The 24,534-nt window shown below is 40.2% G+C and overlaps 1 protein-coding gene across 2 annotated transcripts in view; it reads left to right on the forward strand.

Moving 5' to 3' along the window:
• Positions 1-24,534, forward strand: part of ASPH (aspartate beta-hydroxylase) — a 177,561-nt gene that overhangs the window by 122,464 nt on the left and 30,563 nt on the right. For both annotated transcript variants that reach the window (XM_039868860.1, XM_039868861.1), the window contains exons 16-20: positions 4,191-4,341; positions 6,810-6,946; positions 12,490-12,588; positions 14,679-14,768; positions 19,512-19,649. In XM_039868860.1, coding sequence (XP_039724794.1) covers positions 4,191-4,341; positions 6,810-6,946; positions 12,490-12,588; positions 14,679-14,768; positions 19,512-19,649 — 615 coding nt within the window. The remainder of the gene's footprint in view (positions 1-4,190; positions 4,342-6,809; positions 6,947-12,489; positions 12,589-14,678; positions 14,769-19,511; positions 19,650-24,534) is intronic.

The raw sequence follows: 24,534 nt of genomic DNA on the forward strand, positions 1-24,534 counted from the left end.
TTCTTTTTATCTGCAGTACAGACCAGGTTGAGCAGAGAGCAACTGTATCGTTTTTGTAAATTAATTTGGTCAGTAATCCTCCATAGTTGCTAAATCCTATTGCTGTTAAGCCAGAGAAAATGTTACCACAAGATCATGCCTGTTGAAATAAGTGACGTGCTTTGTCACTAGTATTGACAGTCCTTTGATTAAAGAAAGCATATTAACTAGAGAGATTAATGATTGATACAAATGCTAATTTAATTATGACAGAAATGTTTTATGCTTCAGAATTTTTCTTTTATGTGATATTAATTATGGGTACCAAAATCTAAATAAATGCACTGCTTTTTGCACATGGAGACTGCTGTATTTATATCGATATTTAACAGTAGGAATTTGAGAATTAGACTTCAGCCAATATTTTTTTATCTCTAAACTATTATGCTACAAGGTGTTACTAATATTTACATTAATGTGGCATAAAGTAAAATTTAGGCATGGTAAATTAAATTTTAATAGAGTAATTTCAAGGAAATTTAAAATGCATAGGAGTTTTAAAAGTAAAGATTCAACAAAAGATGGATTTTACAGGGAGGAATAAATGATGACTTTTTCATTCTTTGTTAGCAGATTAAATAATTACTTTGAATATCCCAAAAAATTTTTTAAATTGAGCAACATTAAGTTAAATATAGATTCTAGCATCAATCGTTTCTAAAGTAGCACTGACGTTGTCTCATTCTTTGGATCACTGTGAAAGTTAATTTTGACCAAATTCTCTGAACATCAGACACAAATTCTCGAATTATACACTCAATTCACTTTGTTATCTTATACAAACCATTAATACCTCCAAGGCAGTAAATGACCCATCTCCTAGGAAGGTCGGATGGGTTGAGTCAACAAAAGGCTTTGCGACGTTAACTATGTTAACACGTTAACGTCCTAACAAGTATTCAGTTTCAGCTCAAATCATTTTATATGCACTGCTAAACTGATAAAAATCAATCTATATAATTTTGATTTTCAAAACGAAGCCAATCAGTTTCATTCAGGAAATTTTAAAGAATTATGTACCATTTTAATACTGATATTTCCCCAAGTGTAAAATGTTTATACTTCATTAAATTGAAGGATCGTCAAGGTAGGGGAACAAGGCATCCATAGATCGTATCATTTTTCTCTCTTTTCAGATTAAGTTTAGTTAGAGATTCCTCTTTCTGTAAAGAAGGATTATCTCAACAGGCATTTGTCCTTGCGCTTCCCTTGACGAGACCCTCCTGTTCCAGGATCTCTTTGGTAACTTGAAGAGGCTACCAGATGAAGACAGTGAACTAGACGGTCTCAAAAGGCTCTCTCAGCTCTAGGACTCGGGCATTCTGTGAAGTCTTCTGTAAACCAGCATGTTTTGGGGGAGTTAATTCACCATAGCCAAACTCACAACAAACTGATGCCTAATCAGAAAAGCCAGCATGTGAAAGTATGGAAAGTATGGTCAGGATGACCAGTGTAGGTTATTGGCGTTGGACTTCCTCTCCTGGTAGATAAGTCTATTCTGGAAACCACATATGGGTTTTATAGTCTGAAGCTTTCTTCTATCAAGCAAAGGTGAATTGCCCTTTTCTGATCTAGAGATTTTTGTCCTATCAATTTTCTTGTCTCCTTCTCTGTCTGCTGCTTCAGTTCTTACCCTCATCATCCTGGAAATCTTGTCTAATCAGTACATATTAACAAGTTATTTTTTGATGTGTTATCTTCTGTAAAGCTTCCTACTGATCTTTTGTCAATTTGCTGATTCTTGCAAATTTTTCATTTTGGGGGAAGGGGTGGATCATTTTCTTACCATGGTCTCGAATCATCGAGTTATGCTTTATTTTGCAGGCATCTATATATTAACTACAGCACACACTTTATTTTAACAAAGTAAACATATTAAATAGACTATTCTGAGAAAAAAAAATTACATCTGCTACTTTTAGCATCTAAATGGTAACCTTCAAATTATAGTCTACTCAATCTGATGAGATTTTGATGACCGTGTTACACATTCTCCTCTGTCTTCCTGTCTCTAGTATTTCACTCCTCATTCTCAGCCTCTGGCTAAGAATCTTGCTTATTTCACTAAGAAGGTGGAGGTATCCACAAAGAACTTCCACATGAACCATCTACTGCGCTAGCAACCTGCCTACACCTGCTTCCACGTGCTCTGCCTTCCCTCCTGTTGGCATGTTCCGGTCCCCTGCCCCATTCACCCAACTGCTGAAGACATCATTCTAATTTTTGTGTCCCTCTCTGCATCATCAGATTTTCTCTCTCCACTGAGTCTTTTGCATCAGCTTAGAAACATTCTGTAATATTTCCATTGTTAAGAAAAAATCTTTTCCTCATCTCTACAGTACCCTCTACTTACTGGCCCATTTCTCTGCTTCCCTTTACGGCAAGACTCCTCGAAAGAATTGTCTGCACCTATATTCTTCCTGTGTTCTCTTGAACCTACTCTCTTCCACGGAGTCCTCTAAAGTCCCATGGAAATACTCTTGCCAGGACCAGCGGAGGCTCCACCCTGCCCAGTTCAGCATCTTGCCCAACCTGACAGCCATTTCTAATACGATCGCTCGCTCCCTCTTGATGCTTTTGTTACCTGGCCTCCAGAACACCACTTTCACGCTGTTACTTTCTTCTTTCCACTTTTCTTCTCTGTCCTTTGTGTTGGTCCTCCACTGTCTTTTTGCCCTCCAGTGACCTTGAAACATTGTGATTCCTTAGAGTTCTGGTCTTGGATCTCTTCTTTTCTCTATCTACATTTACGACTGCTTCTAGCTTCTTAGCTTTAAATACCATCTCTATCTTAACAATTCCTCAATGTATGTTTCTCACTCTGACCTGTCTCCTGAACCTCATATATGTCCCTTCCTACCCAGTATCTCCACGTAGGTACCTAATAACCATTGGGCTTTAATAATGTCCACCACTGAATTCCTGATTCCAAGCCTGCTAACCTGCTTCTGCCCTATCTTCCCATTCCCAGGGAATGATAGTTCCATCTGCTAATTGCTCAAGCCCAAAACCTTAAATTGATTCCTGACTTCTGTCTCTTCCTTTCTTTCATACCATACATTCAGGCCATCTGCATGCAAATCTCTTGGCTCTGACCTTCGAAATATATCCATAATCCAGCCACTTCTTACCATCACCATAACCGCTACCCTTGTCCAAGCCATCACCCCATGTCTGGAGTCCTGCTGGAACATCCTAACTGGGCAGTCTGCTTCTCCCCCAACCACCTCTGTCTGTTCTTCATATCGTCACCAGCGTGATCTTTTCAACACATATATCAGATCGTGTTAAAACCCCCAGTGTCTTTCCGTCTCGCGTAGACTTAGTGTAGTAGACTTGGCGAGAGCTTGCCAGGCTCTTCATTGCCTCACAGGTCCCCGTCATCTCCTCCTTGCTCCCCGCTTCCACCAGCCTTTCCCTCTGTTTGTCTCTTCTGCCTCACGGCCCTCGCTCTTCTCTCTGCCTAGAATGTTCTTACCCCGACATCCTCATGCCTCGTTCCCTTTCTTCTTTCAAGCCTTTCCTGATCATCCTGGTCAAACTAGCATCTTTCCCACCACCCCACTCCCAGCATTCCTAAGCCTGATTTATTTTTATCCACAGCGGTTATGGCCATCAGAGACACGGCACTCTTATTTGTACATTGTCTTTCTGTCCTTCCAAGAAAGAAGTGAAATGAGAAAAGAGCTTCGAGCGTTTTGTTCAGTTTGTCTGCCATATGTGTAGAACAGTGCCTGGCTCCCTGAAAACAGCTGTTGAATAAGTAAATGAACACAAGAATAAACAAGGGAAAGAACAGGAACTGTGGACTGGAGTCCTGTCTATATAATGTTAATGTATAGCATGTTATAAATCTTCATCAGCCCTAGTATATTAGTCTTGCTTTTCTGATCTTCTTTCTCATCCGTAGCTTATTAGCTAACTTTCTATGCTATATTATTGTTCTATATAACTTTCTATGCTATATTACTAAAATGGAATGTTCTATTGCTTTCTTTTGTTTATTTCTTTATCTCTGGATAAAAAGAAACTATGCATCTGTCTTGAATTATTTTTAAAGCGTGTCCAAAAGTTAACTTTTCATGAGTAACTTGGGTGATCACAAATATAGCTTGTCATGAGACATTTGTCCGGTGTGGGATGTCCTCTAGTGTGAAGACGATTTGGCTGAGAAGAGGAGAAGCAATGAGGTGCTGCGTAGAGCCATTGAGACCTACCAAGAGGTGGCTGGCCTGCCAGATGTCCCCGCAGACCTGGTGAAGCTGAGTTTGAAGCGGCGGTCAGACAGACAGCAATTTCTGGGTAAGATGGAACAGGGAGAGTTCATTGAACAGCGCATGCCACGCTTTTGTCTTAAAGAGACCGGAGGCTGTGTGTGCTCTTAGAAGAGTCTAGTCACGTGGGAGGAAACCTGAGTTCTATAACTAATGTCAGGTGACTTACCTGACTGTTTCTTAGGCTGAAATAGCAAGCCTAACCTTAATAATTCCAGAGATGCAGCCGGTATTTTGACCACCCTTCCCTTCTCACCCCACACCACCCATTTGCAAGCTGAGGTGAACGGGATGCTGAGAGGCTGGATAATTTACCCAAGGAATTATAGCAAATAAATTACTCAGTCTGGCATCAAAAACTCCTGTCATGCCAAATCCTTTTCTCTCTTAACTTTAACAAATTGATTTATGCAGGTTGGAATTATGAATGGGACAATTTTTATAGGGGGATATTAGGAGTTCCAGGGACTCTAAAATTTTTAGCTGTAAGGTTTGACTTTATTCCAAGGAAAATGATAAGAGAAGACTTTAATCACTTAGTAATTTGAAAGAGCAACATAAAGATGTCCTCTCTGACTGGCCCAGCTTCCCAGAGCCAAAGGCAGTAAGATGAGCTGTAGCCTGCCTTCATTATAGCCAGGCTTGAGATTCTCAGCCACCCACATGTCATCAGTAAACTGATGGAGGGGAGAATCTAAGCCACGTGTAACTGCTAAGGTGGGTGAGTAAGGCTGGCTGAGTAAGATGCATGAACGAATTATGGATGTCACTAAGAGAGGCTCATATTAGTAATATTCAAGGTCAACTGACTCTTTCATGAGTTTTCTGAAGGATGGAATTAAAGGTAGTTGTGTCACTTCCGTAGATGACCCAAATCTGTGATAGGAGTAGATGACCCAAGCGACAATTAAAAACTAGAAGTGGTCAGTTAGAGTTAATAAGAGTCAGTCCAGGGGAAGAAAAAAGTACAGCACACATATAGGACGGAAGAGGCAAGGCTGGGCCTCAAGTAGGGGCACTTGCTGTGGGCGCAGTCAGTATTACTGAGTCGTCTTCCTGCCTCAAGCTCCAACATGGCTCTGCTTAGCATGGGTTAATATTCTGTCTCTAAAATTTTAATATTCTGTTCATCATGGACTTTTTTTTTACATCCATTTTGATTTTTAAAAAGATACCTAAAAATCACTCCTCTTGATTACTGAATTCGGGGCACCCTCTTAAATTTTGCTCCGAGTGCCTCACTCACCTCACCTTATTCCCAGCCCTGGGGGAAAGACTGCCTATGGATAAATCTACTCCTCCTCCACAGTGTTTGAGTTTAGTCTTCTCCTCTGAATGAGGGCGAGGCAAGGTCGCAAGGTCACCGTGAGGAGGGAATTGCGAGCAGGAGATATCAGGGAAGGTGACCAGGCAGTGAAGCTTACTCAGGAGGTTCTCGATGCACAGTGGGAGGGACAGGGAGATGGCAGCAGGCGGGAATCTTCACCTGGGGCGTCGTAGTGGTTAATAAAGGGAACTGAGAAGCAGAAGAAAATTGTGAAATTAGTCTGGGCACTAGGGAGAAAGAAAGGTACTGAGTCCGATTTGTTTTGAAAGAATGAACAGCTGAGCAAACCCAAGCCAGGTCAGCCAGTAATGGGACAAGTCGGTGATGTTCTGTGCCCGTTAGTTTATCTGCTAGTGAGGTATTAGCTTATCAATGGTCCTGTGATGCTCTTGGCTGATATTCAGTTTGAGGACAACTGAGCCTTTTAGGTAATTAGTTTTGTCACTTATACTAATCTTGTACTGCACATTTCCCATATTCAGTTTGTCTTCCCAGCTATGGCCAGGAGTAATGACAAATGGCCCCGGAAATTTTAAATTTCCATCAGGTTGCCTTGAAAATGAATTGGAGCTAGGGTTTTCATGACCCACGTATGCATGGCATCCGATCGTCCACCAGGGGGTCCCATAATACCAGATGTTGTTTCCTTTGCTCCAGGATAGGTCGCTGCTTAAGAGGAAGACACCCTTAATTGCAAGCAGTGTCAGCGGGGTACCTCAGTGCCTCTTCAGATTTCACAGGGGCTGCTAGACTCCACAATGCTATTAGACTTTTTATTTGTTCTCTGTTCATAATTTAAAAGTGAATAATAATGAACCCCTTCCCCCCACAAAAAAAATCTCAGTAAAGCTTTTTTTAAATAAGGAATTGGTAACTAAAACTTACTTAAGAGAGAATTTGACCTAAAATGGTAAATGTTGATGAATTTAGAAAATGAAAATGTCTGTAAAATGTTTATAGTAAGAGTTGTGTTCAGTATCTACTTATAGGAGTTATCGAACCCATTGCAACTGCGTGACAGAATGCTAACGGCCATCTGCAGAGTCAGATTTAAACTGATCTTCAGGCTCTATTGAATAGTCTCTCATGATTTAGTTTCAGTATAAAAGGGTACATAATCTGTTTTTCTTTCTATTGGCTTTTTTTTTTATTTCTTCCCACCAAATCAGGTCACATGAGAGGTTCTCTTGTTACCCTGCAGAAATTAGTTCAACTATTTCCTGATGACACTTCCTTAAAGAATGACCTTGGAGTGGGGTACCTCTTAATAGGAGATAATGATAATGCCAAGAAGGTTTATGAAGAGGTGAGCAAGCAGCGATCTTCTATTAATGACATCGAATTATTCTGAACATGAAGTTCTAATGTTATTCGTAAATGGCATTTAATACACCCAATATCGCACTGTCCTCGTTTTAAATTACGTTCAATGGAATGTAAGTCTTACGGTAGTTGACACCTTCTAAATATTGTTTTCGCATCGCTTTTTTCCCCTTGATCAGAAGATTTTAAATTTTAGTTGACACCGGGAACATCAAAACCTTCAACCTATAATTGTGATACTTTTAAAGTGTCATGTTTATCAGTCCACAAACAACAGCCTTTTGAAAAGTGTTCTTTATGCTACGAAGAGGAACTCAGCTTTTTCCTTTCTTCACTCAAAGCCTGGTCTAGAGAGAGGCTACAGAACGTGTCTGCCCAGCATATGGAGTAAATTTCTCACCTTTCGGATGGCATTGACTCTTTGATCCTCGAGCAATGATGCCTTTCAAAGGATTTCTACCTTATAATGGGTGTTTTAATAAATGACCTCTATGTCACGAGTCATTAAAATCCGGAAAACTGTGACTCCTTCAAGCCATGAGGGAATTCATTTGGTATGGAATAAACATGGATACCAAATGAACTTTGAAGCTGGAGAAAGCTAATGCTTCTATAAAAGAAAGATGAACACATTAATTTATTATTCTTTAATTTAGGCCTTTTGTTCAGTGATTTTCCAGCTGGTGCACTGTACATGAAAATGCTACCTCTCCGTCATAGCCGATATGATTCCTGCTGTTTTTAAAATGCTCTCAAGTAGTATAGTGACTTCATACTCAGTCTGGGGACTGGTCTACTCATTTTTATTGCTGTTGGTGCTTCATTGAAAATCATTAAATTTTGGAGCAGTTAGCTTTTCATTCTCATCATATTTTTTATATTTTCTGAGAGTGCGGAAGTAAGACTTTTGCTAATATCTCTACAAAGTGGATTGATCTTACAGTGTTGAAAATAAGTGGCATCCACCAATGTCCCTGTTCCGGATCACAAAAAAAGTCCACGTGGGGCATTGTATTTGCTAATGACCAAACATAACGCTGACAGCCCTGTCTTGCAGTTTGGTTAAGGGAAAGATCGTGTATATCAGGGACTCAGGATCATATGAGTGTAAGAATTGTCAAACTATATCAGCTATACCCATTATTCAAAGTCCACAAAGGTGGAATTGTAGGACTCCTTCCTTCCTTCCTTCCTTCCTTCCTTCCTTCCTTCCTTCCTTCCTTCCTTCCTTCCTTCCTTCCTTCCTTCCTTCCTTCCTTCCTTCCTTCTTCCTTCTTTTCCTTCTTTTCCTTTCTTCCTTCTTTCCTTCCTTCCTCCTCCTCCCTCCTCCTTCCTTCCTCTCTTCCTTCCTTCCTTTCTTCCTTCCTTCCTTCCTTCTTTTCTTCCAGAAATTATGATCAAGTGTCACCTGGGTTCTAAGCACATGTGAGATTAGGGCAGGATCTGAAAACGTGCTAGTTTCTCTCACCCACTACGGATTTGTCTCTCCTCCCCTTTTCAAAACCTGCCTTGAATATATTCACTCTTTTTAACCGACACTAAATCTGATATGTGAAACATTTTACTTCATCTTGAAAAGTAAAATTTCCCTGCTGTTGTTTATACATTTGAAATCATAGTCTCATCTGAATAAGCACAATAGGATGCAGAAGGTCTAAAATATAGCTGTATAATACAATCGAGTGGTTTTTTTTTTAAAAAAAGAAACTTTAATAGACTGAAAATATGTATGGGCTTTGCCTTTCATTCTTTCCTCTCTCTTCTAAGTTAATAAGCTATATCTAATGGATTCTCTTCTTAACCAGTTTATCCTGATATGTTATATCTCAGTCAATGAGCCTTTCCAGAAAACCGATAGTGTAATTTTATATTTTTTTCATGTTGGTTTTTATCTCTGAGTAAATTTATAGAAATAGTTGATCGCTCTCTTTCTGGGTTTTTTTGCTGTGTTTGGTTTCAGCAGACTGACTGACTGTAACATGGTCAGGCGTAGCACGCTCCCGTGTCTCCCTGCAAGTCGGTGCCCCGACAGTCACCCAAGCCACCCGCAGCGGACGTGGAGCATCATTCCTGATTCTCCCTCTCCTTGCTCCTCACACAGCCCCATTCACTCAGTCAACACGTATTTACTGAAACCCACCACAGTAGCTCGGGAAATAGCAGTTAATGCAGCTGCAGGGCGGGGTGGGGGGGGCGGGAAACGCACAGAGTGCGCCCTGATGGAGTTTATAATCTGGAACCAGATCGCTCGTTTCTTTTAGTTTTACCCTCTGAATATTTTTCAGTTGCCCTCCTTTTTTAACCCAGGCACTCATCATCTCTTCCCTGGACTAGGACAGTTCATACTGTCCAGGCCTGTCTCCCCGCCCTGCATCAACACAGACCGTAAATACGACCGTCTTACCCTCGGCTTTAACTCCTCAGCGGTTCCTAATGGCCATGGCTGTTGTCTTCAAACATGCTTGATTGCGTAACCTTCCAGTAAAACATGTTCACGCAAATACCTGCGATATGTATGTTTACGTATTTATGTGTTATGTGTGTATATACATGTGTGCAGATATGTGATACACTTTATAAAAAGTAAACATTCTAAATAAGTTTTAAAATGAAATAGTTCAGATACTTTAAAAATTTCGTTTAACTGCCAACAAATCTTTTTGCTCTCACTGAAAAATTAATATTTTAGGAATATCAATGTGCAATACCATTTATAATTATATGATTTTTTTAAATGCTGGTCTCTCAAATAGTGTCATGCAGATAGTTTGTGCCGGGTTAGAAATATCAGCCGTCCCATTTTTTTGTTGTTTGTGCTGTGTGTGTGTGTGTGTGTGTGTATGTGTGCAGAGAGAAACAGAGAATCTGTGTTCTATTGTTAGTATAAATATCAATCTCAGTTTCTTAGAAATCTTATAAAGCCACTTGTCATTTTCCGAGGGTTGATAACAACTGGTAATGCAGCCTGCACATCCATCGTGCGTCTATCCACATGTGAACTGCACTATTAGCACAATAGGTGATCATAAAGAATCAAGCAGAGAGGGCAGCACTCTGGGTGCCTGATCGCCCACCCTCCCCTCCCGATGTGTGTGGATGAGACTTGTGACTGTCCGCCACGCACATGGGAAGAGAGCTTTGGATCACGCCTCATGCTAAATGCTATATTTCAAAGACCAGTACAAAGAGAAGCAGGTTGTCTTGCTTGTGATACTAAATAGGACCTTTAGTGATTTGCCTCCTGCCCTCTTCTTCATTCTCACTCCCTTTTGCTGTTCCTGGCCCACTATTCTTTTTTATTCACTTTTTCCTATGCTTAAGTGCCTCCTGGCTCTCTATCCCCCACCTTCCTTTTCCCTGGTGAACTCTTACTCATCCCTGAACACCTTTCAGACCTTGCCCCGCCACACCCACCCTAGAGCGAGCTGGGCTTCACTCCGCCACAGCCCCTGCGTGCCACATGCCTGTCGCTATGGTTACACTTAACACACTGCATTGCTATTGTCTGCTTATGGGTTGGTCTCCCCCTACCCCCTGACTGAGAGTTCCCTAAGACAGGAGAGTGCATCTCATTTATGTGTATGTGCCCAGAGCCTAGAAGTGGTCTGCGTCTCCTAACACATCTAGTAAATGAGCACATTTGCTGATTACTTGAGGCGATGGCTGCGTGTCTATAGTAGGCAGAAATGTCGTCGATGCAGCTGCGATCATTGTAATAATCTCTTCAGAGTTATGCGACCAGAAGCGTGATCGGCCTCAGTTCAGTTCCATTCCAGACGTCTCTATTGAGCTTTTGCTCAGCAACTAGCTCAGAAATAGATGCCGTGGAAGGTGCAGAAGCAGAGTCTGTGCTTTCAGAGATCTAGTCAGGAAGCAAAGCCCACGTGCACATCCATTCAGTTAGTGCAGATTTCTCGACGTGCCATGTGCCGGGCACTGTTCGAAGCACTGAGGGTCAGCAATGAGTGCAACAGACACAATCCCTGTAGAGCTTATATCTTAATGGGGGAAAATAAGTAATAAGAAGTCAGATGGTGATGAGTGCTATGAAGAAAAAGGAGTTGGTATAAAGAAGTTAGGAAATGACTGGTGATGGCAATGGGGGCGAGTACGATTCTGTTTTATTTCGGGTGGTTGCTCAGAGGCTTCACTGAGATGGTAACCTTCGAGCAAGGACTTCATCGAGCCCAGGGAGTAAGCCACTGGATATCTGGGAGAAGAGTGTTTGACGCAAAGGAGCACAAAGGCCTTTGGCTTGCTGTGCAGCAGCAAAGAGTCCAGGGCGCCTGAGTGGGAGGCAGATGGGAGAGGAGGCCAGAGAGGTAGAGAGCCCCAGCTCAAGGAGGCCTTGGAGGCTGTGCCTAGAACTCGGTCTTGCTCTGAGTGAATGGAGCCCCTTTGGGTTTTGAACAGAGCCTGACGTGAGATTTAGTGAGTCCGCTGAGGGCGTCACGTAGAGAATGGTCTACAGGATGGCGGGGCTGGAGTCCAGAGGGTCAACAGTAAGAAGGTAGGGGAGAGATGAAGGGCTTGGAGCAGGGGGGCAACAGTGCAGCAGGTGACAAGGGGTGTGATATTGTGAAGGTAGCGTTGGCCAGATTTGCTAATGGATGAGCTGCAGGAGCGGATAGAAGCTAGAAAACACTAAAGTATTGGCAGTACGTACTGAGGGCTCGCCAAGGGCTTGGAGTCCTCTCTCCCGGCACACTTAGTCCTGTGTGAGGAGCCCATGGTGGCTGCATTCTCCTTTCTTACCCAGGCTCAAGGGTAAAGAGAAGCTACAGGATGTTCACTGAACTCAGACCTTCGTCGTGGTTCACTTTTGTTCTGTAAATTAGTTTGTCTAAACAGCTTCACAAGTTGAATGTTTTTGTTTTCATTTCTCACTGCTAATATTTAATAAAGAAGCATTTTGCATAATTTATGTTTAATCATAATAAATGCATATAATGTTAATAGTGATTTGGTAATATTAAATATTTACCCGAGTTTTATCACAGAATATTAGATTTGCTCACCCCTTTATCCTCAGTCCTTAAAACGGGCTGGGACTTCTGGAAATTTATTGAATGAATGGATCATGACCTATTATGAATGCATCCAAACTTTCTCTTAATTAAAGCAATATGTAAAGTGTGTATATAAAGAAATTCGTAATAACCGTTCAGAGTTGAGTTTGAAATAGCAAATTTAAAGCAGTTTTTCCTGACCACTAAAAAATTACTAAAGTCATAACAATTGACAGGTATTTTACTGATACACGTTGTCAAAACAGTGCTTTAGCAGTCTCGCCTTTTCATTCATTTCTTCATTGTCAAAGAACTAATGTGTCGATATGAAAACACTGAGTTTAGGGAAAATGGGGCATTTAAGCCGAATATATTGCAAGATAACAAAACACGAGTGTTTTAAGCCGTAACATTATAATTCAATCTAAGTACAGCAAAGCTAATTTAAATTTGTCTTGACAGTCATTTGTAGAATTTGTAGTCGATCACAATAGCTTTTTGTTTTCTTCGAGTTTAGGTTCTGAATGTGACACCTAATGATGGCTTTGCCAAAGTACATTATGGCTTTATCCTGAAGGCACAAAACAAGATTGCAGAAAGCATTCCCTATTTAAAGGTAACTGTGTCTGCCCTTGCTCGGTTTTTCATCTTCCAATTCCTTTGAGTCTTTTGGACACCCTTGATTATGCATTGTAGGTTGATTGGCACACACTGCTAAGTCTCTTCACCATGAAACTGTACGCCCTGTGACCATGATGGTCATAGGGGAGGATGGACCTTGACTGGAACTGAGAGTTTCGAATATAGAAATACCAACTATGTGAGTAGACTCTTCAGAAAAGACTTGATGAAGAAATCCTTCAAACTACAGTCGTTATTAGTTTTTATTGAAATGTCTAGGATGGACAAAAATTAGTGACATAATATCTTTAAATATGAGCAATGCATTAAATGTTCCTTTTATCATTTAATCTGAATATTTTGAGCTATTAGGCTTTTGGGGTTTGACCTATTCAGTCTGCATTTTTTACCTCCCTTTGAATAGGTTGTCATGACCCCCATTGAAACTAATTTCAATGCATACTTAAAGTATACTGTTATTTTTTTCTCTCTCATATCTAGTTGAATCCTTGTCAGTTCACCAGAATCACATGAGGTCTAGCTCGGGGCTGCCCACAGTAGAAATGTTCTTTATTTGTACTCTGCAATATGGTAGCCACAGGTGGCTGTCGAGCACCTGAAATGTGGCTAGTGTGACTGAGGAATTGAATTTTTAATTTTAATGTGAATTAATTTTAATTTGAATATTAACATTAGCTAGTGGGTACCATATTGGACGAGTAGATGCCTGTGAACTTTTTTTTAAAGTAGCAGCATATATTATGCTTTTATGATTTTTTTTCTTTCACATGACTTAAATCAGAGATTCCGAATAGCAACCCACTGATCGCAGATAGCTTGCATGTTACATTTGGCCAATATAATTCTACTAAAAACAGTTGTAAATGCTTGTCTCTGTTGAGAATCTGAACATTTTATATAATTGTGCAGATTTCTGGTTTCTCTTCAAAGGTCATAGCTGGCCCACATCCCAGCACAGGAGCCCAGCAGTGGTGTCCCCGTGAGGTGGGCATGCACCCCCCATTCTGTCTTGACTGCCACTGGGCCTCTGCAGACCTCTCCATTCCCTGCCAGGACCCTGTGGGCATGCGCATTTCCCTGATTTAAAGTATTCGCCTTAGATTTCCTTTGACATAACAAGGGCCAAGTAGTGCTCTCCCTGCTCCAGAGATGGGGAAAGGATTGGTCAGTAACGAATGACGATATTTATTTGAGTGTCTGTCAGTCAGTTAAGATCATGACCCCGATCATAACTCTCCTTCTCTCCTAAGTCACACTTCTCTTTCTTGCAGCTTCTTTTCAACATTATGCAAATAAAATTTCTTAACAGTAAAATGGCTTCTTGTGAAGAAGCCTCAAAGATGCAGATTTTTTAAAAGAATTCCTTGACATTTAAATATGTTTTACTTTTGTCCTTCTACTTTTAAAAAATTATTCTCTTGCTTTAATATTTTGTTTCTCTCCGTTTTTTTTTAAATAAATTTAATTTCAATTCTTATGTGGGAGACAAGGGTGGAAATCAGCTAAGTGTTTTAGAATAAGACTTGTGTAATGATTACATTTTCCAAGATTCCAATTAGCTTTAATCCTATTGTATGTTTTCTAAAGGATTTTATTAAAAAATGAGATATTTGTTTTGAGTGGGAAAAAATATTATTTGCAGTCGAGTGTCTATCACTTCAAACATCTGTGAGCAACTAAACATTTTGATTCAGGAATAAAAAAGCTTCTAGATGACAACTGCTTAGATTTGAAGAACAAAATAAATGTGATAGATACCCAGCCAAAGAAATTCTTTGGGATATTAAAATATGCTTTCTCCCACAGAGACAATTTACAAAGCATCATACTAATGTTATGAGTCAATCCATTCATTGTTAATTAATGACATATTGCTAATTTTCACTTTTATTACCTCCTTTTGGTTTTGCATTGTAAATGTTATCCAGTAACCTAATTGCCAAACTTTAATGTTGAGATGAATTTGTCCAGTTCTTAGATTTTCATATGGAAATAAATATTAAGTAAATCGATGAATTAAATGTGATATTTCTTTCATAAATGCTAATACGATCCTTTCTGCAGGAGGGAATCGAGTCAGGGGATCCTGGCACTGATGATGGACGGTTTTATTTCCACCTGGGGGATGCCATGCAGAGGGTTGGGAACAAAGAGGTAATGTGTGTCTGAACTTTTTGTTCTAACGGAGCGTGGATTGTGGTAAAGGGGGCGCGGATCATTTCTAAGAGAGAGTTACGACTGAAAAAAAATTTTCGAGCATAAACTTTTAAAAGTAGGGATTTAAACCTTTTCGAAACAATCCAACGGCCCTACTTAGACCTATAAAGAATTTTTGGGATTTGACTTTAATAGATTCTTTCCAGAGAGTATCTGAGTGCGTAATCATAAGAGCAGCCTCTAAATTAGTGCTTGTATCTGTACGTGTGTGTCTGTGTGTGTATCTGTGCGTGTGTATAGAGAGGGTGGTAGATATTGCCCTGAAAAGTGTTTGTAAAATTATGAAATAAAGAGATATTAACAGTTTAGTTAGATTTATTTTTATTTTATTGTGGAATTTTAAAAGTAGTTATTTTAGAATGAAGTCTTCATTCAGCGGATTTCTAAGCACTCAGAACCCAAAGGTTAATTGTATAAATTACTTTCTGAAATGTTTAACAGCAGCTTTGAGATGAACACCTGTAGCTGTAGTAATGACAGGTACTGACACAGAAAATATAGTAGCTATAAAAAAGTTACATGTTTTCTTTGTGATCGTTACTTTTTTCTGAGTACAATGTCAGCTTGTTTAAACATAACATTAGATCATTGATCATGACATTATTTACTGTAAATTCCCAAACTCCCACAACCCACCGTGATTTACACAACGTTGCTGGACAGCAAAGCCCGCCTTTCCATCCTGCACCATCACAGGCTTCTTGGCTGGGCTCTCCTTAGAGTCAGGAATAAAAGGGCGGTGTGAGACACAGACTCTTTGTAACCGTTGCATCCCATAGATACGATAAAGTGATGACTAAGGGTCAGCTTCGTGTTTCTAAAGTTAATCAAGAACATGGAACCATTTGGACAGTTCAGGGTTCATCGGAGCGAGGGGTTTTGTGACAGAGTAATTGCCAGCTAGAGACATGAACCAATTTGGGGTAATAGAGATTTGGAAAACTGACACTTTTCTTTATATATTTCTACGTATCTGTACCTTTCCCCGCTAAACCACCAGTCGGTCAACTGAAATATGAGAATGAGATATGAGAGGTGAAGAGAAAAAAGGGAGAAGAAATTGTTGGTTGGTAGTCATTTTGGTGTTCCTTCATTCTTTTAGATGTAAATGCCTGATACCTCCTTTGAATGAGAGGGGTAAGAGATTTTGCTGCAGTATCTAACACTGGATAAATGTTCTTTTCTGATTGCTATAAATGTAATCGTCACTAATTAATTTATCTTTGAACATCTCACAGTCCAGGGCAAAGGCAGATAAAAGAAGTCTATGATTTAACCTCACATCTTAGATGAAAATAGCCCTTACTTCAAGGTCAAAAAATTCACTACTAAACACGTGTTAAGGGCTTGGGATTTAAACCTATGGGACTCTTCTATCAGCTTAATTATTATTAATAATATGCACGGAACAGCACAGTTCTTGAATTTAAAACATTCACAAGGATTCATGCTTACAAAGAACAAAAATAAGCCTGTAGAAACTCCATGTTAGTATGCGCTTAATATTGGGTATCAAATCTGTGAATTGACTGCCATACTCCAAGTTTGCACACTGGGAAGCAGCCATCCTCCATGCTTGTGTGCACGGAGTTCTGCTCCAGGCATTGAAAGAGAAGCAGACCCACAGCCTCTGTGCTGCAGAGGCTGACAGTAAAATTGCCTCTGAGGAAGATTTTCCTAACAGGTGCGTTTCATATGGACGGGAAGAGGGAGGAAAGCAAACCATGATAGTCTTAGAAATTCAGCCTCAGCTGTTTACAATATTTCCATAACTCCCAAATCCACATGCTAGCTCTCATCTCCTACTCAAAGTCCAGATTTGCATGTCTGCTGCCTGCTTAGTGTCACCACATGCTGTCACAGTGACAACTCATTCGTCTTCTTCTAAATCATTTTTCTTCCTGAGTTCTGTCTCTCATTTGATGATCTTGCCAGCTTCCCGGGCTCAAGACTTGAATCGGCTCTAGCTCCTCCCTCTCCTTCTGCAGGCCTCCTCCTCCTTCCAGTCTAGTGACGGATGCATTCTGGGAAGTCAGCTTCCTGGGGTCTTTGGCATCCATCTCATCCTCCCTCTGGCTCTGTCAGCGTTGTCACCCCAGCATGGTAGCCCAGGGTGGTCAGTTGCTACCTTGCACATCAGTGATGGCTGTAAGCACCTGGCTGTTGTTTCTTGCTTTAGTCTTAACTTATTTCCAGGCCATCTTATGCTCAAAAACTCCATGGTGCAAAATAAAAATAGAGTTCTGTTTTCAAGCGGTGACATTCACGATCCTCCACAGGCCAGTCGCCACCAACCGTTCTTGCCACAGGTGTGTCTCCCGGGCCCCACGGCACGCTGTGCTCCAAGCATAACGGGCTCCGGCTGGGGCCACATGTGACAGGCCTGCTCCCCAGACGGGGCCTGGGCTTTTCTGAGTTAGAATCATTCGACATACTATTACTCTGTGTGTGTGTGTGTGTATGTGTCATACCTGGCAATGATTTGCAGTATGGTAAACACATTTATGAAGGTGACTCCATGTGTTCTTTCTGTCTATTTTAGTATCCTTAGTTAGTAGCATAAAAGGAAATGTTCAGAGGATTCTTGATCATTGTTTTTCTAACAAGTCTTCCTGTAAAGTAGCTTAGATATTTTTTAAAAAGGCAATCAGGCCGAATTCACTGAGTCTTCTATGTAATTGAAGATGATTTTATTTTCATTGAAAATGTCGTCAAAGATTTTTTAAATTCCTCATTTATCATCATCATGGTTTGTTTCCCTAAAAGTTAAATGGCAGAGAGGTACAGAAGTAAGGGTCCGGTAGGACAACTTTGAGTGTCAGAAAAGAATTTACAGATAGTTTAAATGTGACATTGTAAGCTAAGTGACATGCCTAGGCATCCAGCAAGGTGAATAAAAGGTGAATTAAAGCCAGGGCTAAAATCTAAGACTTCTAACGTACCACTAGAATTATAAGGTTTGCTGTTTTGGTTTCTTATAATAATTCTTTCTGACTATTCTAACGATGTGCTTCGTCCATAAAATAAATTGCCGATGATTCAAAAATAATAGGTTTTAAGAGTTTTAAGAAGTTATCTGTTGTAATTAATATTGTTGTTCACTTTAACACTAAAATATATAAAAAATATAATCCTAAATTTAAATTGGACAAAAATAACAAAAATATCAAATTAATTTTAAAGGTAAAGTGTTATTTTTTAAAAAATCAGACAATTAGCTATTTTAAGTTTATGGTTTTTAAGAAATCTATTTTATGGCCTCAACTTACATGTTTTTCATGGAAAACATATGAGAGGAGCCAGTATATACATTCTTAATTTGAGACATTATTGAGAAAGGTAATTAAATAAGATCACTTTTTATGCTTTTTTTTTTTTAATGATACAAAGATAGAAGAATTTGTGGAACAAGTCGCCAGGAGCCCTAGGCTATATAGTTCAAGATATTTAGCCTTTTTAAACCTCAGTTTCAACATTTGTAAATTGAAGATATTTGCAGTTATTAGAAAGATCAAATATAGTACACACATAAAAGCACATAATAAACTGAAAAATGTGTCTGAAAATATGAAGCGGTGTTGCTATCACGCTTGATTTTCCTAATGAAGGAAATTTTGAAATACGAATTTTAAAAGGCTTTTAAAAGTTAATATAGTTTCCATTTAAAGTATATCTGGAGTCTTATAATATACTTATGATATCTTGATCTGCTTGATATTAAATGCCTATGTTTAATTGATCAAAATGTGTATTTGAAATCACTCTTCAAAAGTAATCATTAGATCAGGCTTACAGTAACGGAGGGGATGCTGTTGAGTGTACCCCTAGGATCGTCTTCCATTTAAGGACAGTGGAGTGTGCACGCTGCAGAAACGTGGGGAGGGCCACCAGGAGAGCATATGGTTGGGGTGTCATTTGAAAGAGACATATGGAGCGGCATACTCTGCAGCCAGCTGTCCCCTGAGAAGACTAGTCTTGGAGGCAAGTCGTATCATGTTACAGCTAGCCCACAGCCACAAATGTTATCCCTTATGGCAGAACAACAACGGAAAGGAACAAAAACCACCTTTTAAAAAAATCTAATATGGGCTCTCTTGGTAGTGACGCCAAATCAGAATAATATTTCCTTTTGTCTACTTAATTTAATAGAGTATTTGCACTCTGCTACCTTGGGGTCGCCTTCTTAAATGCAGACATGGAAAGAACATGTACGTGAAAAGATACTCTCGACTTTAGCATTCCGATTCGGTAAATGCAAATAACTTTGAAGAAATTATTAAAATCATAATTCTCCTTTTAAAGGAAACATAAAAATATAATTTAATAAATGAAAGTTGAAATATACAGGCTACTTTAGTGTCTTAAATTATTTATTACTCCACAAATTCATCCTAGACCCTGTGCTGGACGCTCTGAGTGAGGACCAGTTAGTGCAGCATGACTCCTGTGTTGAAAGACCTTAGCACCTAAGAGTGAAAATAAAATGCGCACATTCATTTACAATAATAGTCCATAATTGGAAACCCAGTCAAATAACAGTATTTTCACCAGTGTAACAGACTTGGGCATCTGACTAGCAAGCTCTTTATTTAAATGTCACAAAGTAAGACTTACTTTTAGTGACTTTAATTTTTAAATTAAAAACGCTTCATTTGCAGTTTGACTTTTCTGTTATTTCAGGCGTATAAGTGGTACCAGCTTGGGCACGAGAGGGGACATTTTGCATCTGTTTGGCAGCGTTCGCTCTACAACGTGAATGGACTGAAAGCCCAGCCATGGTGGACTGCAAGGGAAACGGGCTACACAGAATTAGTGAAGGTGAGTGTTAACTTAGATTTCAGCCTCACCTAATCGTAATCTCTTTCCTTCTCAAAATCAGAGAATGCTTCTCATGGAAAGGCGTGTCAGCGGGGAGATAGATTTTATAGCCAGTGACATCTGCAAAAAAGATTGTATAAAGAATATCTTGTCATCCCATTAGCCAAAAGTTTAGTTAGTCGAGATGGCGAAGAGAGGAATATTTCTTGAAGAGCAGTTCTCAAACATTTCAGCTTTAGGACCCCTTCATACGGTTAAAAATTATTGAGCACCCCAAAGAGTTTGTCTGTATGTGTGCTGGTTATGTCTATCAGTATAATTCTCAGAAATTGAAACTGAAAGAAAATATAACAACTATTTATGAATTCTTTAAAAATAACTCCATTGGTAGATTAAACCCAAACTGTAAGAATGTCTACATATTAATATAATAACTTTTTAAAAAATAACTATCTCTTCAAAACAATAAATGTAAGTGTAGTGAGAAGATTGGAATTGCTTTTATATTTTCACAAATTTCTTGGATGTCTGGCCCAATAGAAGACAAGAGGATTCTCACACCTACTTCGTATGTAACACCCATACCTTATGTAGCTTCTAGAAAGCTCCATTGTGTACCCGTAAAAGAATGAACATGAATAGAGCAAATAACATCCTTGTATTATTAAGAAAATAGTTTTGATCTTGCAGACCCCCTCAAAGGACCTCGGGATCCCCTAGGTGTCCCTGGACCATACTTCAAGAATCACTAGTCCTGAGTCAATTTAAAAAAAAAAAAAGCATAAATATTTTTTAGAAAATGTGGTGGCAGAGAAACTAAGTGGTTCTAACAACTTAATGTCAAAGGGCAAAAAAAAAAAAAAAAAAAAGAAGAAGAAGAAGAAGCAAAAAATTGAAAGCTTTTATATTGATAGATTATATCCAGACTGTAAGGATATCTACTTGGTGATTTTGGTAAAGGCTGGTAGAAGTTTACTATTGCTTTGGTGAGCTCCTTCTTATTCTTAAAGAAAGACATTATAGTTTCAATAGTATTGTTTTCTACTCAAAATGTGAAAGATGTCATCTATATTATGAGTTAGATGGGCTTCAGTGGTTCAACCTGAGACTCTAACTGCCATGTGTACATTGTTTGTATAAGAAAAAACACTCTGATTTTTAAGCAGCTGACTTTATATCTTCGTGGTGTGTTCCAGTACCACCAAGCAGTTCTCCAGTTCTCAGTGAACACGGAGTGTCCTACAAATTAACAGCATTCCAACACTGTCCACCTGGAGATAGCATCAGGTTCGCAGGTCAAGGGCTCAGTCCCACGAGACTGCACCTATTTTAGACGCCAGTTGCAAGTCCAGGTTGTCACCTGTGTTTCTGACAAACCAGCTATAAATCGGAGATCCCTACAACCCCCTCCTTGGGTTTGATTAGTATGCTAGAGTGGCTCACAGAACTCAGAAATACTTATTTAGTTTTTTAAGGGATGTTACAGAGGATACAGATGAACAGCTCGATGAAGAGGTGCACAGGGCAGGTCTAGAAGGGCCCAAGTGCAGGAGCTTCTGTCCCCATGGGACTGGGCATGCCATCCTCTTGGTGTGTGGATGCTTTCAGCAGTGCGAAAACGCATCAAACCTTGAGGTTCGGGAGTTTTTATAGACCTTAACCTGCAGCACCTGTTTCCCTTCCCAGTGGTTGGTGGCTGAGGCTGAAAGTTCCAGCATTCTAATCATTTGGGCTTTTTGGTGACCACCCCCATCCTGAAGTCTAGGGGCCCCATCCTAAGTCACTTCTTTAACATAAAAGTTAAGTGTGCTCAAAAGGGGTTCCTAATGAATGACAAAAGACACTCCTGTTATTCAGGAAATTCCAAGGGTTTCAGGAGCTCTGTGCCAGGAACCTGGAGCAAAGACCAAATCTATATCCTCTTATAACACTGGCCACCCCCCAGTGGATGGATCCCTTTTAACAAAAGGATGGTAACAGTTAATAGATACTGGCACATTTCCGAATTCCCATTCAGTCATTAATAATGAGTCCAGTCCGTCATCATATGAAAATATCTACCAGGGCAAGGCCACTTGGGTTGGCAGGCCTCCGTGGGTCTTGTCAGTTTCATGGATCTTGTCAGTTTCTAAAAGTAGGAGAGGTCTTAGCCACGCATAGCTTCACCCTTTCAGGCATCTGGTATAATTGAGCTAAGAGGTAATATCACCTCTTGCCTGGAACCTCTTTTGAGATGTTGATATAATATTGGACTTCCCTCATTACATAAGCCATTCATCCATTCCTTTACCCTCAGCTGCCATTCCTCTTTCTGTTCCTTTATACTCAAACTTTCCCACCTTGAGAAGGGGCGTTAGGTTTAGCCATTGTGCTGGTCTAGATTGCAGGCAGCAGTACAAGTCTAGCAAGTGCCCGCCCCAGTCCGCTGCCGCTCAAGTAGGGTCAGGTGACCGAGGTGCAGAACCCCTGGGCTACTTTTACCACCAGCAGTGTAGCTACATTCACTCATCTCGGAGAGCAGGGAGGGAAAAGCAAGAGTGACAGAACAATGACAATTTTGGAATCTGGTGATAGGTGTTTGGGGGTTTCTTAAACTGTTTTCTCAATCTTTAGATATATGTTTTACATTTTTTATTTTTTTTTTTTTTTAAAGAACATCTTGACTGAAATGTGTCTATGAGACTTACGACTTTACTGATTAATTTGGTCTATTTGGGGAAGAGAAAAGTTCCAATGTGGTTTCAATGAACTGGCATTAAATAAGCCTTCCTTGACCATGTCTATTCTGTATTTCACTGTAAAAACACATCTTATAATCATCATAAACAAATTGTAATCCATAGTAATCATCATAATCCAGTCTCAAAGTAGGCTGCTGTCAGTTAGCCTTTGAACATTTTGTAAATCAGAAAACCATGGCATGGTGACAGTGAATGCAGATTAATTTAAAGAGGTTTTGTATCCAGAGCAGAAGGAGTGCAGGGAAAATATCTACCTTGGGAAGTGTAACACGTGTGGCACTGTGGGTGCTTCTTTCCTTTGTGAAATTCTATCCTGTCTCAGATCGTATCACACTGAGCTCTTCTGATCCTCTTTCCACCAGCTAATCTTTTTCTCTTGGTCTCTTTGTAAGTTGATTTTCCTCCTGTAGCTTTTAGGATGCTTTCAAGTTCGAATAGCAGAAATGCCACTCAAACCTGACTTAAACCATAAGGAATCCACTGACTCCTGTGAAGGAAGCCCGGCCGTAGGGCAGACGTCAGGGACAGTGAGAGCAGGGGGAAGGTTTCCTGTCTCTGAGCTTCCTCCTTGGTCAGCTTTGTCTTCGTGTCTGCTTTCTACAAGATGGCTGCCAGCAGCAGCCGGAACGGAGGGTTGAAACATGTTCGGAGGCTTCGAACGTTGTTGAACCAGCCCGAAATGGCCTTCTAGAAACCGCTTAGCAGACCCTGTCCTGTTGGTCATAACCATGTCGCATAGGCACTCACAGTTACGAGGGAGTCTGAGAAACCAAGCAGCTGGCAACAGGCTGAGGCGACAAGCTTCCAGCAGGAAAAAAATCGTGTAGCTCTCCATCAGGCAGGGGGCAAAACTATTTCCCTTCAGTCTAAGCCAATTTGTCACATTTTCACTCGGGATGAATTACTGGCGAGTGTTATGAGATTTTCTTTAAACAACACATCAACCCTGGAGCCAGGAGAGAGTCAGATTCTTCTAAATTCGGTGGATTGTCTGGTGGGGGGGTGAAGACCCGAACTAAATCAGGGCTCTGTTAGGAAGGGGGAAGAGACACAGAGGATGCTGGGAAGGTGAGCTAGTGTTCAGGGCCCTCGCTGACTGTGGAGGGGCCCTCAGATCCAAACATTGTTCTCTGCTCTGGGTTCTCCCTTTCTCGTCATTCATTTTCTAAGCAACCTTCTCCACTCTGGTTCAGCCGCTGTTAAAATTTCTTCCAAAGCTATGCTCCCCAAATAGACTTCTCGCTTTTTCTATTTTGTCTCCAACTGCCTAGAGACATTAGCATTCAATGTGAAAATTAGCTCACCATGTAATCCCACGGTTATGTTCTTTTCCAACTTTGTAGTTTGGATCAATGATTCAGCCTCACCCCAAATACAAGGTTTATTACGCTGTCCTGTCTCTTACCGCTGCCCTTTACTATCTTCAGTTCAGACGAAATTTCTCTTCCCACCAGACCTTCCCTGTGATAGTCTCTTTTTCTTTACCTTTTCCCTTGTTTCTTCTCTCCCCCCCATTTCATAACCAACTCATGTGTTATCCTTCAGATGTTAGGAAAGTTGTCATTTCTTTTAGGAGGATAAATTAGGGGTCCTTTCTTACATGTATCCAAAAGCACCTTATACATCCTTTTTGCTCGCTTAATATACTGTATTCTGATAGCTTCTTATACTGTATTCTGATAGCTTCTCTGTAGCCTCATGAAATCATATGCTCTAAGATGGCAGCGACCACGCCCACCTTATTCAGGACTAGAGAAGGATCTGATACATGATAGATGCTCAAAAATGAGGTCCGTTGTGTGAGTTTCTATAAACTTTCTTTTCTCGAATCGTTTCATAGGTATGTCAGAAATCCCAGGGATATAAAAATCTTATTACTTAGCATTTTTTACATGTAAGCAGTTGGCACAATTGGCATCCTCCTTGGCCTTCCCTAAATGTGGAGGAAATTCTCTCTTACTGTTACTGCATGGGAGTGGGAGGCCTAGAGAAGAAAAATATTTTTTCTCCCTGCTATTTCAAAAGCAGGGGACAAGGACATTCTTTTCTAGATGTTGCCGTTGCATAATAGAGACAGAATAGATAAATTGGGTTTCATCAAAACTTAAACTTTTGTGCTTCAGAGGACATGAGCGATAAAGTGA

Source organism: Pteropus medius, unplaced genomic scaffold (genome assembly GCF_902729225.1).
Source record: "Pteropus medius unplaced genomic scaffold, Ma_sr-lr_union100, whole genome shotgun sequence".
Taxonomy (NCBI): Eukaryota; Metazoa; Chordata; class Mammalia; order Chiroptera; family Pteropodidae; genus Pteropus; species Pteropus medius.